General features: G+C 49.3%; 1 protein-coding gene across 2 annotated transcripts in view; it reads left to right on the top strand.

Moving 5' to 3' along the window:
* LOC144772711 (C-type lectin domain family 17, member A-like) overlaps positions 1-19,642 on the top strand; it is a 147,897-nt gene that overhangs the window by 62,346 nt on the left and 65,909 nt on the right. For both annotated transcript variants that reach the window (XM_078657232.1, XM_078657241.1), the window contains exons 5-6: positions 1,400-1,456; positions 18,057-18,182. In XM_078657232.1, the coding sequence (XP_078513358.1) occupies positions 1,400-1,456; positions 18,057-18,182 (183 nt within the window). The remainder of the gene's footprint in view (positions 1-1,399; positions 1,457-18,056; positions 18,183-19,642) is intronic.

Here is a 19,642-nt window from a genome sequence, read left to right as displayed (position 1 = left end):
AACAAATTTAGGGACATATTTACAAGCTCCTTGTGCTGCTGATGCATCACTTTTTTAGATGCTCCAGTGGCGCAGTGCGTTGGCCCATATTTACAAGGCTACGCAAAGCCACCCTTGCATGACTTTTCATGGCCTTGTAAATATGGATCTCTTTCACACATTACTCTGCGTGAAAGGGGCCTTCCATCGGTGTTGCTGTGAGTGTTTCCATGCAACATCCATGGAATCAGAAGCATTCCCAGATTCACAAGGTTTTATAAACCTTGGGAATGCGTCAGATTCTAACTTCTCCCCATGGAAGGCGTAAAAGTGGCGCAACGAGGAGGAATACCTTTATATCTCCTAGTTTTTTTTCTCTTTCTATGTGTGCTGCATTATGCAGGACACCAAGAAGGAGGAAAACACCATAAGTGATTGTTTATATGTAGGAAGATGTCCCTTCCTGCATAAAAACAATCATCCCTGCAACGCAGGCACCCTTGCACCGTGGTGCAAGGTGCCTGCGTTGGCGTTAGGCAGCCTATTGTGCGACATCAGCTGTAATTCCTCCTTTAGTGCCAAGAAACCCTTTGGTGTGAATGTTGCCTTTATTTCAATATACTAAACATAAAAAAAAAAATATGTTGCCTGACCAATACTTCCAACACCCGCTGTATCTTGTTCCCTGGAGGGATTAACATTTTACACTGAGCTGAGCAGTTCAAGCTTTCTACGACCTAACTGCACTTTCATATGGTTTAATTGTATCTTTTATGGACCTCACCTACTCTCTCCCACACCATTCTCTATCTCCTCCTAATCAAATGATCTTGGCCATCTGTCAGAACTTGTCCAGTGACAAGAAGTATGCCTCGAATATACTACCCATGTGTACTGATGAACAGGGCCTTGGTTTTATCAGAATTTCATTGCTTAGGTTGCTGCTGCATAGAAATGGCAGTGATAAAGCAAGTTGTTAATTCAGAAATGTTTCTTTAGGTTTTTCTTTAGACGTCAGATTAAGAATTTACATCAGCCCGTGGAATAATAGGTATTTCACAGGTATCACAGTATTTCCAGGTGGTGTATTCTATTGCAAAGGCAGACTAGTATGCAGGTAAGCTGGGATAGTCATCAAAAGGCCGCCTAAGTCTCTGAAGTACCAGATGGAGTATGGAGTGTTAGCCACTGAGAGGCTTCCATAGCATGCCAATGACTCGCCTTTCTGAACAGTAGCCGGTTTATAACTGTGCCACCTCCTCCATAAACCATTATGCTTCTGATTATTTAAGTATCTAACCTCAGTGACCAGTGAGTAGCTGCATCTGGCCATCAGGAAAAGAGATACTTCGAATAAGAACCTTGGGCATAGAAATGCCTCCCGAAAAATGTCTATCCCACATTGCCATTCTTCTTCTAGGCCTGGACCTCTCCTCACCAGCTGTGGAAGCAGCCTTCAGGACTCCAGAAGGGCCAGGTAAAGAAAACTATTTCCTTATCATTTTCAAAGAGTGGGGCCGAGGGGGCATATCTCGATTATACCGTATGTGACTGGTAAGCAAGCACTATTAGTTGAGATGGACCACTACTGAAACAATAGCCATAATAGAGAAAAGGTCCAATATGTTGACCAGCCATTACTTGGGTTTGGCAGATTTAATATGACTTCAGTCTCCTAGTTTGGGCGCCAGAGCCATGTTGACGTGGATTTAACATCCATGTTCGAAGTAATGGTCCATTGAAGTCCTAACTGGACATCAATTCATAGGACACACCACACAGAATGTGGGTGCCAATATGCATTCTAGGTGCTTTAAGTGATGTATACATGACTTAAGAAATAGACCAAAACTATAGCTCAGATGTCCAACAGACCTCCGATTTAATGAGTATATAACACAGAGTGGAAACAATTTATCTATTCATACGCAGAAGAATGTATATGTTTGAAAAAAGAGACAATTAGCATTAGGATAACAACATTCTGTTAATAAGGGTTGTACTTAATTTGTGCCAGTGTTGGCAGTGGACACAACCAGTAACTATTGCAGCAGATCAAGACTAAGGGTGGGCCGAGTACGCGGAGTGGCACTTTGCGGAGTTCCACCGAGTTAAAAAAAACACGTGGAACTCTGCTACGCTCCAGTCCCATTCCCACTCCCAATATTTTTTAAAGAAAAAAAAAACACCTGCTCTCTGGTATCTCCTGGCTGCCCTCCTTCTTACCGCGGTCTCTCTTCCTCGCCGCTGCCCTCGTCACCGGTCTCAAACCCCTACGGTTTATGCAAGATGTAAAATGTAGGGGTTTGCAGCGAAGACGAGGATGGTGGCGTGGAGGAGACACCACGGCGAGCAGGGCAGCCCGGAAATACCAGATAGCTGGTAAGTGTTTTTTTTTATTTAGGCCCAGTGTGCAGGGGCGAACTCCGCTCTGCCATGGAGTTGGAGTTTTGCCTGAACTCCGCGTTCCCAACGGAACGTGGAGTTGGCAAAACTCCACAAACTCCGCTGGCGGAGCGGAGTTCACTGCCCGGGGTTGATCTAGACTCTTTGTCACCTCCAGCATTATCCCGGTTTGCAGAGCAGCAAGCAATAGCAGATCAGTACCTCTTTTAATTCCACTAAGGTCATGGTAACACGAGCTGGACAGCCTATGCAATGATCATTCACCATTCAATGTACTGGCAAGTCTTCCTCTATTTCTACAAACCCCACTGGAAATAAAAGAAGGACTGTTTTCTCACTACCAGGTGGTATGCATGCTCCTCCACAGCAGCCAATTATCAGATGTGGTCAGGATGTCTGCCAGTGTTAGGGCTGCAGCTGCTGGCCTCAAAGTGAGGAATGTATTTAGGAAAATCTACTCACACACCAATTGGAGTCTTGAAAGGTTTATTATCAACAACAAAAATGAATAGCCTGAGAACCATGCCTAGTCCAGGTTCTCTAGAAGCCTGGCTTGCAGTATGCTCACTATGCGAGTGCAAGACACACATTTGCAGTATTTCATAATCAATCTTCATTGACCGCGTGGAAAGATATGAATGAGAGGTTCAAAATGTAAGAGATGGGCACTTCCATCAGGAATTTGTTAGTATATGCAGAAGAAACATAGCAGAAGTGAGTTATAGTTAACAGTAGTGAATAATGATTTCACAAGTTAAGGAATGCCTCCCTAATTTTGGAGACCGGCACGTTATTTTTAATATAAATTAAGCTGAACTGACTCCCAATGTCAGATCTTTGGTTCTGTGCCTCTCTAAGACTTGCAGTAGATGTACAATCCATGATCAATCGTTCCACCTGAAGAGGCACTCATCTCAGAAGTGAACTTTACTCGCTCGCCTCCCAGAAGTGAACTTTACACGCTCGCCTCTCCGAAGTGAACTTTACACACTCGCCTCACAGAAGTGAACTTTACACACTCGCCTCTCAGAAGTAAACTTTACACGCTCGCCTCCCAGAAGTGAACCTTACACGCTCACCTCTCAGAAGTGAACTTTACACACTCGCCTCACAGAAGTGAACTTTACACACTCGCCTCTCAGGAGTAAACTTTACACGCTCGCCTCCCAGAAGTGAACTTTACACGCTCACCTCTCAGAAGTGGACTTTACACACTCGCCTCTCAGAAGTGAACTTTACACACTCGCCTCTCAGAAGTGAACTTTACACACTCACCTCTCAGAAGTGAACTTTACACGCTTGTCTCTCAGAAGTGAACTTTACACCCACTCTGGCCATTTACTTCCATGAGGCAGTTGTGTGCTGCAGAGCACATATTTTGAGCACATATTTTATTGAGTTTCCTTCCTCAGCAGAGTTGGAAAGGCTGACTCAACATATTGGACCCATAGTCTAAGCAGCAATGATCACCGGGCTAGAGGGGCAGCTCTTGCAGGCTCACATGAGGCTGAGTATTTGTTCCATACATTAACTCGTTGCTTCAGCCCTTCCCTGGAGTAGTTCACAGAAGAGCTTTAAATGACTTGCAATGGAAGCTCACCAAGCCCTTCCCTGCTAGAGGACTTTAAGTCACATGAAACATGAGACGTGTCCAGCCTTCACCACCACATGCAAGTGGACTTTATATGAAAGATAAGGACACACAAGTCCCCTCACCCCTTTCATGAGTATGCCACATTGTATTGATGGGAGAGAACCCTTGCAGGTCTCTCCTTCTTGACTCCACAGCTCCAAACTCCTGCCCAAGTTACATGAGAGAGAGAGGACCTATTGGGAGACCCAACTCCTACCAGAGAATTGACATCAGCTAAAAGGTTGCAAGAATGTAGTCATTTCCCATGAGAGGAATTCATATAACTGGGAAAAAATACCCCACTGTAAGATTACATATCCTTTTGACTCTGTGCCAACTTGATCCCACAGAAGATATCACATCACCTGGAGCAGAGGCTGTAGAAAAATCAAAGGGATATGGGGAGTTACAGTCTCTTTACTGAACATGGCCAACTGCATGAGGACTTCTGCTAACAAACTGAAAAAATAGATACTATAACAATGACTGATTAATTGTCTGGTATACATAAATATTTTGCAACACAAGTGTTGTTCTGCACCTAAGCTCACTATCAAGTAAGTATTTGTGCCTAAATGCATGTGGACTACAATCAGAATAGTATTGTATTGTAATGGCATTTATATAGTGCTTAAAGCTCTTTTACTAAATGAATATGTGTATTGAATTATGTGAGATGTTAGCTTCGCTGCTTTTGTAATTTGAAGTTGAATGAACATTTTTAGGTCTCGCCTGTCGATGCGCATGCGCATCGAGCTTGCGAGACTATGGGGGCTTATCCACTCTTTATCCAACTTGCAAGGAATCGTGGCGATTCCTTGCAGTGCACGAGAAATTGAAGCTCAATGCGCATGCGCAATGAGCTTCAAAGCGCGTGCACAAGCCCCCAGCCGCCTGCATTGCCTGCTCTCTCTGTCACAGCCTCCCCCAGCTCCGCCTCCTCACTTTTTGATTGCACGGCCGTTAGGCCGTGCCTCCCCTACTCTACTCCCCCCTCCTTCTCCACTCCCCCTCACGAGTGTCACGACGCACCTCCGGATCCGCCCCCTCCCCATTTTCTCTGCCTGCCATGTCGCGTCGCATTTCTCCTCCCCCCTCCCCCCAGCCGCCTGCCTTGCCTACTCTCCCGCCCCCTCACTTCTTGATTGCACGGCCGCTAGGCCGTGCCTCCCCTACTCTCCTCCCCCCTCCCCTTATCTGGCCTTCCCTCCGTCTGTTCCCTCTCGCCGCTCCGGACACCTAAGTTAAACTGTACAAAACAAGAGTCTACAGTAAACAGAAACAAGAACACAATTTGTATGCCTTTCACCCACACACGTTCCAGTAAAATCAATATTATGTTCCATAAAGCCGGACAAGAAGGAAATTCGGACATGAAGGGCAAGGGGGCAGGGTTTAAATTCGTGAACTGCTTCTTTTGCAAAAAATGGAATTCCCAATCAAACCAAGTTGTGAAAGCACTTCCAAAAGAGTTTGCATGTCGCCGTGTTTCACCAAAGCCCTGCACTGTTTGTAGCGATAGTAAACGGCAATGCCTACGTCCTAGCACAAGTCCCTTTGTAACCAGCGGCTAGAATGGAACAAACACCGTGCCTCCCCTACTCTACTCCCCCCTCCTTCTCCACTCCCCCTCACGAGTGTCACGACGCACCTCCGGATCCGCCCCCTCCCCATTTTCTCTGCCTGCCATGTCGCGTCGCATTTCTCCTCCCCCCTCCCCCCAGCCGCCTGCCTTGCCTACTCTCCCGCCCCCTCACTTCTTGATTGCACGGCCGCTAGGCCGTGCCTCCCCTACTCTCCTCCCCCCTCCCCTTATCTGGCCTTCCCTCAGTCTGTTCCCTCTCGCCGCTCCGGACACCTAAGTTAAACTGTACAAAACAAGAGTCTACAGTAAACAGAAACAAGAACACAATTTGTATGCCTTTCACCCACACACGTTCCAGTAAAATCAATATTATGTTCCATAAAGCCGGACAAGAAGGAAATTCGGACATGAAGGGCAAGGGGGCAGGGTTTAAATTCGTGAACTGCTTCTTTTGCAAAAAATGGAATTCCCAATCAAACCAAGTTGTGAAAGCACTTCCAAAAGAGTTTGCATGTCGCCGTGTTTCACCAAAGCCCTGCACTGTTTGTAGCGATAGTAAACGGCAATGCCTACGTCCTAGCACAAGTCCCTTTGTAACCAGCGGCTAGAATGGAACAAACACCGTGCCTCCCCTACTCTACTCCCCCCTCCTTCTCCACTCCCCCTCACGAGTGTCACGACGCACCTCCGGATCCGCCCCCTCCCCATTTTCTCTGCCTGCCATGTCGCGTCGCATTTCTCCTCCCCCCTCCCCCCAGCCGCCTGCCTTGCCTACTCTCCCGCCCCCTCACTTCTTGATTGCACGGCCGCTAGGCCGTGCCTCCCCTACTCTCCTCCTCCTACTCTCCTCCCCCCTCCCCTTATCTGGCCTTCCCTCCGTCTGTTCCCTCTCGCCGCTCCGGACACCTAAGTTAAACTGTACAAAACAAGAGTCTACAGTAAACAGAAACAAGAACACAATTTGTATGCCTTTCACCCACACACGTTCCAGTAAAATCAATATTATGTTCCATAAAGCCGGACAAGAAGGATATTCGGACATGAAGGGCAAGGGGGCAGGGTTTAAATTCGTGAACTGCTTCTTTTGCAAAAAATGGAATTCCCAATCAAACCAAGTTGTGAAAGCACTTCCAAAAGAGTTTGCATGTCGCCGTGTTTCACCAAAGCCCTGCACTGTTTGTAGCGATAGTAAACGGCAATGCCTACGTCCTAGCACAAGTCCCTTTGTAACCAGCGGCTAGAATGGAACAAACACCATTAAGAGTTTTTACATATATGGAAAGACAGTTTATTCTATTTTTTAGCAAGCACGAGGCACATCTATGACTGCATGCACTACCAATCCTTCTGTTATGCCACATCTCGCAGCTTAGATTCCTTCGCTCTTTCTTCTAACTCTCCACGTTTCTGCCTGTTTCACTCTCTCTTTTAACTCTCACCCCCCTCTCCATTTACTTACACAAATCTCGCAGATACCCCAAGCAGCGGTGCACGCACTACCAATCCTTCTGTTATGCCACATCTCGCAGCTTAGATTCCTTCGCTCTTTCTTCTAACTCTCCACGTTTCTGCCTGTTTCACTCTCTCTTCCAACTCACACCCCCCTCTCCATTTACTTACACAAATCTCGCAGATACCCCAAGCAGCGGTGCACGCACTACCAATCCTTCTGTTATGCCACATCTCGCAGCTTAGATTCATTCCCTCTTTCTTTTAACTCTCCACGTTTCTGCCTGTTTCACTCTCTCTTCCAACTCTCACCCCCCTCTCCATTTACTTACACAAATCTCGCAGATACCCCAAGCAGCGGTGCACGCACTACCAATCCTTCCGTTATGCCAGATCTCACAATCTTCCATCACACACGGAGCTGGTACAGCACAGGCAACGGCAATGCAAGCTTCACTCAAACACGGAGCAGGTACACCACAGGCAACAGCAGTGCAAGCTTCCCTTACACATGGAACAGGTACAGCACCGACAGCAGCAGTGCAATCTTCCCTCACACATAGATCAGGTACAGCACAGGCGGCAGCAGTGCAAGCTTCCCTCACACACAGAGCAGGTACAGCACAGGCAGCAGCAGTGCAAGCTTCCCTCACACATAGATCAGGTACAGCACAGGCGGCAGCAGTGCAAGCTTCCCTCACACATAGATCAGGTACAGCACAGGCGGCAGCAGTGCAAGCTTCCCTCACACACGGAGCAGGTACAGCACAGCCAACGGCAATGCAAGCTTCACTCAAACACGGAGCAGGTACAGCACAGCCAACAGCAGTGCAAGCTTCCCTTACACATGGAACAGGTACAGCACCGACAGCAGCAGTGCAAGCTTCCCTCACACATACATCAGGTACAGCACAGGCGGCAGCAGTGCAAGCTTCCATCACACACGGAGCAGGTACAGCACAGGCAACGGCAATGCAAGCTTCACTCAAACACGGAGCAGGTACAGCACAGCCAACAGCAGTGCAAGCTTCCCTTACACATGGAACAGGTACAGCACCGACAGCAGCAGTGCAAGCTTCCCTCACACATAGATCAGGTACAGCACAGGCGGCAGCAGTGCAAGCTTCCCTCACACACGGAGCAGGTACAGCACAGCCAACAGCAGTGCAATCTTCCCTTACACATGGAACAGGTACAGCACCGACAGCAGCAGTGCAAGCTTCCCTCACACACAGATCAGGTACACCACAGGCAGCAGCAGTGCAAGCTTCCCTCACACATAGATCAGGTACAGCACAGGCGGCAGCAGTGCAAGCTTCCCTTACACATGCAACAGGTACAGCACCGACAGCAGCAGTGCAAGCTTCCATCACACACGGAGCAGGTATAGCACAGGCAACGGCAATGCAAGCTTCACTCAAACACGGAGCAGGTACAGCACAGGCAACAGCAGTGCAAGCTTCCCTTACACATGGAACAGGTACAGCACAGGCGGCAGCAGTGCAAGCTTCCCTCACACATAGATCAGGTACAGCACAGGCGGCAGCAGTGCAAGCTTCCCTCACACACGGAGCAGGTACAGCACAGCCAACAGCAGTGCAATCTTCCCTTACACATGGAACAGGTACAGCACCGACAGCAGCAGTGCAAGCTTCCCTCACACACAGATCAGGTACACCACAGGCAGCAGCAGTGCAAGCTTCCCTCACACATAGATCAGGTACAGCACAGGCGGCAGCAGTGCAAGCTTCCCTTACACATGCAACAGGTACAGCACCGACAGCAGCAGTGCAAGCTTCCATCACACACGGAGCAGGTATAGCACAGGCAACGGCAATGCAAGCTTCACTCAAACACGGAGCAGGTACAGCACAGGCAACAGCAGTGCAAGCTTCCCTTACACATGGAACAGGTACAGCACAGGCGGCAGCAGTGCAAGCTTCCCTCACACATAGATCAGGTACAGCACAGGCGGCAGCAGTGCAAGCTTCCCTCACACACGGAGCAGGTACAGCACAGCCAACGGCAATGCAAGCTTCACTCAAACACGGAGCAGGTACAGCACAGCCAACAGCAGTGCAAGCTTCCCTTACACATGGAACAGGTACAGCACCGACAGCAGCAGTGCAAGCTTCCCTCACACATAGATCAGGTACAGCACAGGCGGCAGCAGTGCAAGCTTCCCTCACACACGAAGCAGGTACAGCACAGCCACCAGCAGTGCAATCTTCCCTTACACATGGAACAGGTACAGCACCGACAGCAGCAGTGCAAGCTTCCCTCACACACAGATCAGGTACACCACAGGCAGCAGCAGTGCAAGCTTCCCTCACACATAGATCAGGTACAGCACAGGCGGCAGCAGTGCAAGCTTCCCTTACACATGGAACAGGTACAGCACCGACAGCAGCAGTGCAAGCTCCCCTCACACACCGTCACACACCCTCAGCTTCACACACCCTCACTCACCCTCACACACACACACACACACACACATACAACAACAAAAAGAAGAATAGAAATAAACTATCCTAATCCACACTCTAACTCCTAGATTGAAATCCTGAGTCCTAATTCACCCTACAAATACACCCTCAAGATACGCAACCGAAAGACATCCTAGAAAATAACAACCAAAGTAAAAATACGCGCAATTATGTTTTTCAAGCTTCAGGTCACCAAACTAACAATTATTAGGACAACAGAACACCAACAAAAGAACGAAGAAATCTCGGTCAGGATGCGAGGACGAGGATGTACAAACACAAAAGTAAAACAGCCTATTTTTAACTTGGGTAATAAACAAGCACTATTCATCCGGTAAATGAGACGGATTAAACACAATTGTCACGGGTTACACACAAAGCCGTAGGCATATAACAATAGCAGTTCATCGCACGGATTTACATCAAATATAGAAAACATATTACGCAAGTTGGATTCAGCGCTAACATCCCTTAGCCGCACTCTTCCCACACCCCCGCTACGCCCCCTCCCCTGCCTGCCGTGTCGAGTGGCTTCAGGTATCTTAGCCCCACGCAACGCCACTCAGCCACGCAACGCCACTCAGCCACGCAACGCCACTCAACCACGCAACGCCACTCACACACGCCACTCACACACGCAACGCCACTCACACACGCAACGCCACGCACACACGCAACGCCACGCACACACGCAACGCCACGCACACACGCAACGCCACTCACCCACGCAACGCCACTCAGCCACGCAACGCCACTCAGCCACGCAACGCCACTCAGCCACGCAACGCCACTCAGCCACGCAACACCACTCAGCCACGCAACGCCACTCAGCCACGCAACGCCACTCATCCACGCAACGCCACTCAGCCACGCAACGCCACTCAGCCACGCAACGCCACTCAGCCACGCAACGCCACTCAGCCACGCAACGCCACTCAACCACGCAACGCCACTCACACACGCCACTCACACACGCAATGCCACTCACACACGCAACGCCACGCACACACGCAACGCCACGCACACACGCAACGCCACTCACCCACGCAACGCCACTCAGCCACGCAACGCCACTCAGCCACGCAACGCCACTCAGCCACGCAACGCCACTCAGCCACGCAACGCCACTCAGCCACGCAACGCCACTCAGCCACGCAACGCCACGCAACGCCACTCAGCCACGCAACGCCACTCAGCCACGCAACGTCACTCAGACACGCACCGCCACTCAGCCACGCAACGCCACTCAGCCACGCAACGCCACTCAGCCACGCAACGCCACTCACCCGCGCAACGCCACTCACCCGCGCAACGCCACTCAGCCGCGCAACGCCACTCAGCCGCGCAACGCCACTCACATGCGCAACGCCACTCACACGCGCAACGCCACTCACACGCGCAACGCCACTCACACGCGCAACGCCACTCAACCGCGCAACGCCACTCAACCACGCAACGCCACTCAGCCACGCAACGCCACTCAGCCACGCAACGCCACTCAGCCACGCAACGCCACTCAGCCACGCAACGCCACTCAGCCACGCAACGCCACTCAGCCACGCAACGCCACTCAGCCACGCAACGCCACTCAGCCACGCAACGCCACTCAGCCACGCAACGCCACTCAGCCACGCAACGCCACTCACACACGCCACTCACACACGCAACGCCACTCACACACGCAACGCCACGCACACACAGACCGAAAACAATAATTACATTAACATCAATAAAAGGAAATGCATAAACAAAAGTATAAGAACTCACAAAGGCACTTTTTCATAATATGCAAATAAAATTGTCATTACCTGTCGATCGTAGCAGCTCATTCCCTGAAATGTAGAAAATATAAAAAAAAACACAAAAAAGAGAACATACACAGTGCATACATAATACTTTTAACTACAACAAGCAACAAACAAAATAAATGAATAGCGGCGAAACAAGTCACATACGGGTACAAATGACACAAGCAAAAGCTAAGTCAGAGGAAAAATAAACATCACAGTGCCACCTCAGGCGAAACGAAACTACTGAAACTACATACCAGGAAGACACTAGCAAAGATTACTCAATGCATCCCGAAGAATCAACTTAAACACGAGCCAACATTCGCATAAAGATCAAGAAAAATTCAAAACCCATTTTTCAAACATATATCTTTTAGAACAGTACTAAAGGATATTGTAACTCAAAACTCGATAATACACAAGGCGCAATACAAATAAAACACTCATACATCCTAATAAAACATTATTAATACGTATATACACACACGTATTAATACATTCAAATTGATGTACTATTCATCCGGAGAATGGGACGGATTAAAAACAGTAGTCAACAGTTACACAAAAAAACGGACGCAAACAACAATAGCACTTCTTTACACGGAATTCCATCTAATATAAAGAAAATATGACGAAAAAAAAAAAAATCGGAAACAGTCAAATTTTTCTGAGGGAAATAAACAAGAACGATTCATCCGGAAAATGGGACGCATTGAATACAATAGTCGACAGTTACACAAAAAGAGATACGCATAACACAATAGCATTTATCCAGACGGAATTAGTTCGAATATAAGAAACATATTACGAACATAGAAATATTCAGTCACAAAAAGCTAACGAAAAATACATTACTTCACTGTACATGTCGTTCATACATTGCTAATAATACTACAGTCAGCATAGACACAAAAAGTTTCATTTCATACTTCAAGTACGTCAATAACAAATTATCCGACTACTTCAGCATCACACAAAAAGATAATGCAAACACAACTTACATCAATATATTAAAACACATTTAGCACTTCAGAATGAAACAAACACCTTTTGTACGTCAAATTACAAAAAAAATAAAATTAATACATTACATTACAGTTTAACAAAACATATGCATTACATATCGCCAATAAAAAACAACACTTTATGTTACATTACAAACATTTACAAATATTACGAGCGAAATAAATACATTTCGCAAGTATTTAACTTTAACATAGTATATATACTACATTACATTACATTAAAAGAAACTTAGGATTACATTCTTACCTGTCAAACGACGCAGCAACACCACAGGAACAAGAACACGCCTTCCGCGCACCAACATTCTCGATCTATGGGGAATTCCACCGTTGACGTATGCAAATCGGAACGCTACGTCAAAAACGTCGCGCTCCGATTGGCTAGAAAAAAACGTAAACAAAAAACACACACAACTCAAAAATAAACTAGACCGCTAAACATAGAAGACGTCGACGTGACGCTATACGTCGGCCATTTTTAAAAAAAAATAAAAAACAGACTCCACAAACACGTTACAAAATATTAACACAGTTAGTACAAAACATACACACGAAAATTACATACCAATATACACATAAGACAGAAGTAATACAAAGGGGACATGTGACACCTTTGGTTAATAACAACACATTACTTAATTAATATTAACATATACACACACTCTTAACATCACCCTCACACAACAAAACTATCACACTCTTTCACACCCGCTCAGAAACGCTAACACAACATCTCCCTCATACACCATCACACACCTTCAGCCTCACACACACTTACTCACCCTCACACTCACACACTCACACACTCTCTGACGCAAACAACTTCACTCATCCACTCAGCCACGCAACGCCACTCAGCCACGCAACGCCACTCAGCCACGCAACGCCACTCAGCCACGCAACGCCACTCAGCCACGCAACGCCACTCAGCCACGCAACGCCACGCAACGCCACTCAGCCACGCAACTCAGCCACGCAACGTCACTCAGACACGCCACGCAACGCCACTCAGCCACGCAACGCCACTCAGCCACGCAACGCCACTCACACGTGCAACGCCACTCAGCCACGCAACGCCACTCAGCCACGCAACGCCACTCAGCCACGCAACGCCACTCAGCCACACAACGCCACTCAACCACGCAACGCCACTCAACCACGCAACGCCACTCACACACGCCACTCACACACGCAACGCCACGCACACACGCAACGCCACGCACACACGCAACGCCACTCACCCACGCAACGACACTCAGCCACGCAACGCCACTCAGCCACGCAACGCCACTCAGCCACGCAACGCCACTCAGCCACGCAACGCCACTCAGCCACGCAACGCCACTCAGCCACGCAACGCCACGCAACGCCACTCAGCCACGCAACGCCACTCAGCCACGCAACGTCACTCAGACACGCACCGCCACTCAGCCACGCAACGCCACTCAGCCACGCAACGCCACTCAGCCACGCAACGCCCCTCAGCCACGCAGCGCCACTCACACACGCAACGCCACTCACCCGCGCAACGCCACTCAGCCGCGGAACGCCACTCAGCCGCGCAACGCCACTCAGCCGCGCAACGCCACTCACACGCGCAACGCCACTCACACGCGCAACGCCACTCACTCGCGCAACGCCACTCACACGCGCAACGCCACTCACACGCGCAACGCCACTCACACGCGCAACGCCACTCAGCCACGCAACGCCACTCAGCCACGCAACGCCACTCAGCCACGCAACGCCACTCAGCCACGCAACGCCACTCAGCCACGCAACGCCACTCAGCCACGCAACGCCACTCAGCCACGCAACGCCACTCAGCCACGCAACGCCACTCACCCACGCAACGCCACTCAGCCACGCAACGCCACTCACACGCGCAACGCCACTCACACGCGCAACGCCACTCACACGCGCAACGCCACTCACACGCGCAACGCCACTCACACGCGCAACGCAACTCAGCCACGCAACGCCACTCAGCCACGCAACGCCACTCAGCCACGCAACGCCACTCAGCCACGCAACGCCACTCATCCACGCAACGCCACTCAGCCATGCAACGCCACTCAGCCACGCAACGCCACTCAGCCACGCAACGCCACTCAGCCACGCAACGCCACTCAACCACGCAACGCCACTCACACACGCCACTCACACACGCAACGCCACTCACACACGCAACGCCACGCACACACGCAACGCCACGCACACACGCAACGCCACTCACACGCGCAACGCCACTCAGCCACGCAACGCCACTCAGCCACGCAACGCCACTCAGCCACGCAACGCCACTCAGCCACGCAACGCCACTCAGCCACGCAACGCCACTCAGCCACGCAACGCCACTCAGCCACGCAACGCCACTCAGCCACGCAACGCCACTCAGCCACGCAACGCCACTCACCCACGCAACGCCACTCAGCCACGCAACGCCACTCACACGCGCAACGCCACTCACACGCGCAACGCCACTCACACGCGCAACGCCACTCACACGCGCAACGCCACTCACACGCGCAACGCAACTCAGCCACGCAACGCCACTCAGCCACGCAACGCCACTCAGCCACGCAACGCCACTCAGCCACGCAACGCCACTCATCCACGCAACGCCACTCAGCCACGCAACGCCACTCAGCCACGCAACGCCACTCAGCCACGCAACGCCACTCAGCCACGCAACGCCACTCAACCACGCAACGCCACTCACACACGCCACTCACACACGCAACGCCACTCACACACGCAACGCCACGCACACACGCAACGCCACGCACACACGCAACGCCACTCACCCACGCAACGCCACTCAGCCACGCAACGCCACTCAGCCACGCAACGCCACTCAGCCACGCAACGCCACTCAGCCACGCAACGCCACTCAGCCACGCAACGCCACTCAGCCACGCAACGCCACGCAACGCCACTCAGCCACGCAACGCCACTCAGCCACGCAACGTCACTCAGACACGCACCGCCACTCAGCCACGCAACGCCACTCAGCCACGCAACGCCACTCAGCCACGCAACGCCACTCACACGCGCAACGCCACTCACCCGCGCAACGCCACTCAGCCGCGCAACGCCACTCAGCCGCGCAACGCCACTCACACGCGCAACGCCACTCACACGCGCAACGCCACTCACACGCGCAACGCCACTCACACGCGCAACGCCACTCACACGCGCAACGCCACTCAGCCACGCAACGCCACTCAGCCACGCAACGCCACTCAGCCACGCAACGCCACTCAGCCACGCAACGCCACTCAGCCACGCAACGCCACTCAGCCACGCAACGCCACTCAGCCACGCAACGCCACTCAGCCACGCAACGCCACTCAGCCACGCAACGCCACTCACACACGCCACTCACACACGCAACGCCACTCACACACGCAACGCCACGCACACACAGACCGAAAACAATAATTACATTAACATCAATAAAAGGAAATGCATAAACAAAAGTATAAGAACTCACAAAGGCACTTTTTCATAATATGCAAATAAAATTGTCATTACCTGTCGATCGTAGCAGCTCATTCCCTGAAATGTAGAAAATATAAAAAAAAACACAAAAAAGAGAACATACACAGTGCATACATAATACTTTTAACTACAACAAGCAACAAACAAAATAAATGAATAGCGGCGAAACAAGTCACATACGGGTACAAATGACACAAGCAAAAGCTAAGTCAGAGGAAAAATAAACATCACAGTGCCACCTCAGGCGAAACGAAACTACTGAAACTACATACCAGGAAGACACTAGCAAAGATTACTCAATGCATCCCGAAGAATCAACTTAAACACGAGCCAACATTCGCATAAAGATCAAGAAAAATTCAAAACCCATTTTTCAAACATATATCTTTTAGAACAGTACTAAAGGATATTGTAACTCAAAACTCGATAATACACAAGGCGCAATACAAATAAAACACTCATACATCCTAATAAAACATTATTAATACGTATATACACACACGTATTAATACATTCAAATTGATGTACTATTCATCCGGAGAATGGGACGGATTAAAAACAGTAGTCAACAGTTACACAAAAAAACGGACGCAAACAACAATAGCACTTCTTCACACGGAATTCCATCTAATATAAAGAAAATATGACGGAAAAAAAAAAATCGGAAACAGTCAAATTTTTCTGAGGGAAATAAACAAGAACCATTCATCCGGAAAATGGGACGCATTGAATACAATAGTCGACAGTTACACAAAAAGAGATACGCATAACACAATAGCATTTATCCAGACGGAATTAGTTCGAATATAAGAAACATATTACGAACATAGAAATATTCAGTCACAAAAAGCTAACGCTAACCTCACCCTCAACACCTCACCCACCCTCACCCTCAGTCAGCCTGAACATCACTCAACCTCAACTCCTCACTCACCCTCAACACCTCACTCACCCTCAACACCTGACTCACCATCACTCACACTCATCCTCACTCACACTCAACACCTCACCCTCACTGACACTCACTCACACTCAATCACTCTCACCCTCACTCACCCGCAACGCCTCGCCCTCAACGCCTCACCCTCAAATCCTCACTCACCCTCACTCTCACTCCTCCTCAATCACCCTCAACACCACACACTCACTCACCCTCACTCACCCTCAACACCTCACCCTCACTCACTCACCCTCAACTCCTCACTCACCCTCACTCTCACTCATCCTCACTCAACCACCCTCAACTTCACTCACCCTCAACGCCTCACCCAACACCTCACCTTCACTCACCATCAACATCTCACCCTCACTCACCCACAAACATCAGCCTCAACACCTCACCCTCAAAACCTCAACCTCAACACCTCACCCTCAACACCTCACCCTCACTCACTCTCACTCACCCTCACTCACCCTCACTCACACTCACTCACACTCAGTCACCCTCACTCACACTCAGTCACCCTCACTCACCCTCACTCACCCTCACTCACCCTCAAACCCTCACTCACCCTCACTCACCCTCAACACCTCACCCTCACCCTCACCCACCCTCAACCCCTCACCCTAACTCACAATAACACTCCCTCAACCTCACCCTTACTCACTCTCACTCTCACTCACCCTCAACACCTCACTCACCATCAACACCTCACTCACACTAAACTCCTCACTCACCCCCACCCTCACTCACCCTCAACACCTCACCCTCACACAGTGCAATAGGTCTCACAGGATTTTTAGTTACAGCTTTTACAATTGTTTATTGCTTTTTTGATTTGTAATTGTTTAGCATTGGCAAAAAAAAAAAAAAATGCAAAAGATTTACAACAAAAAACACATAAACAATTCTAAATGCACTAACTCTAATGCTGCGAGACCTATTGCATTTCAAATGCTTGTTGAAGGGTGATATTTATGCATTGTCTATGCTTTGGCAAGGGACTGTTTTCAAGCTTGGTAAGGTCACGTTTGGCAGTTTTCTTTAGGATTGGAACTTTCTGCAGGTATTCAATTGCTCACCAACTACAGTACGAGAAGGCTGAGTAGCTTGGACTGGCTAAAGTTGGATCAAAGAATTTCAGTTCCATAGGCAATGTTTTGCAGATTTCTGTACATGAAGCACTTTCTTCCAACATGGAACACTTTTGAATTCGCAGTTTTGAGCACTGCTTTCTCATTGTTGATCTCTGTTCGCAGTTGTGACTGCATCCACCTCCACTAGAAAGTCTGGCAGCGGAAGAAGAGCTATCCTTGTCTTTGGTATCCTATTGGGGATATTGTTCCTCGGAAGCATCACCCTCACCTCCATGGTGCTGCTGAAAAGTAAGTACGACAGTCAGAAAATTCACAGCAATCAAAAAACATGTGCTCTGGCTCTAGTTTATGTGAAGTCATTCGCATCGTGCCCCTTTTCCTGGAAGTGTGTGGTCAATTTGTTTATCTGTTTTCTACAGCAAATTGTATTCTTATGTTCCAGGATCCGCATCTTGACCTTCCTCGTGGTCATGAACACGTCCGCATGGACAGGTGATCAAGTCAATCAGACAGTCCAAATTGCCTCGTTCTGAAACTAGCAGATATGTTGTTAAGCAAGCCCAGGCCAGGAAGTGGACTTGCTGTATCACTTTCTGGGCTTATCTTAAAGTCAACAAAAGTCAGTCCGTTTTAGTACCTAGATTACGTTACTTGCACAGGAAGAGGAGAATCGACAAAGTGTGTCGCTGTAAGAAATTGGGTAATTGGTTGAGAGGGATAGAAGCTACACTCAGGCAACAACCATAGTCCTTGTCAGGGTGAACCACAAACGTTACTAAATTAGCCTGTGCTTAAGCCTCTGGTAGCTTGGCACAAAAGCAGTCAGGCCTTTGGAGATAATCTGTAAAGTATTTATGCAGCATACAAACAGTAATTAAGGGACAACACAAAACAAGAAAAATCCCAAACCAATTTAAGAAAATAGAGTACATTTTAATAAATAAATTGATACCAAAATGACAAAATGCCAATCAGAAGAACTGGAGAAATTGAGCTTATAGAGGTTTAAGTGAAAATAGCACAAAAAGGCGCAAAGGGCCAACTGGGGTTATCTGGTTGCGCTGGGCCGGGACACAGTCACAAGTTCAGGCCAACCGTAATCAAGTGCAGGCATGGCATAGGGCCAAGTTCAACTTGCTGGGAGTTTTACATTATGCCCTTGGTGAAAGGTCTGTGCATTGCAGCTTTGTGTAGCTCTGCGTCAGTACCAACAAAGCTTTCAACTGTGCAGCAAGGCTTGGCGGGGCTTTGGGTCACTCGGCGTTGGGTCTGATGAAGCTTTCAGGTGCGTGGCATGGCTTTGCATGACTTAGTGTCAGTTCCGATGAAGCTCTCAGCTGGGCAGCAAGGCTTTATGTGGGGCTTCATGTCACTATGCTCCTAATTTGATAGAGTCTTCAATGAGGTGGGAAGGAGTTCTTGCTGATGCCAGCCAAGGGTTCAGAAACTGGGGAGGCATCACTTGAGGATCAGGGACTCACTCCAGCAGAGGCCAGCAAGGCTTAGGAAGGTCCATTGGCAGTTCCTGGCAGATCCTGTTGTGGCAGGTTAGCTGGGCAGTTGCAGAGAGGCCCCTGAAACGTGTTGTGTCCCTGTAGCTCTCAGAAGAGGTCAGCCAACTTACCCTAGGAGTCACTCTAGGAAGCCAAAGATGACACCAACCAGGTCTAATTTTCCTTCTTAGACAACAAGGCAGTTCCTCAAGCAGCAGGGCAGTCCTCTGGCAGCAGGGCATTCCTTCTTCTGTA

Source organism: Lissotriton helveticus, chromosome 1_1 (assembly GCF_964261635.1).
Source record: "Lissotriton helveticus chromosome 1_1, aLisHel1.1, whole genome shotgun sequence".
NCBI lineage: Eukaryota > Metazoa > Chordata > Amphibia > Caudata > Salamandridae > Lissotriton > Lissotriton helveticus.
Note: the sequence above shows the minus strand (reverse complement) of the source record. Positions and strands in the feature narration are given on the sequence as shown.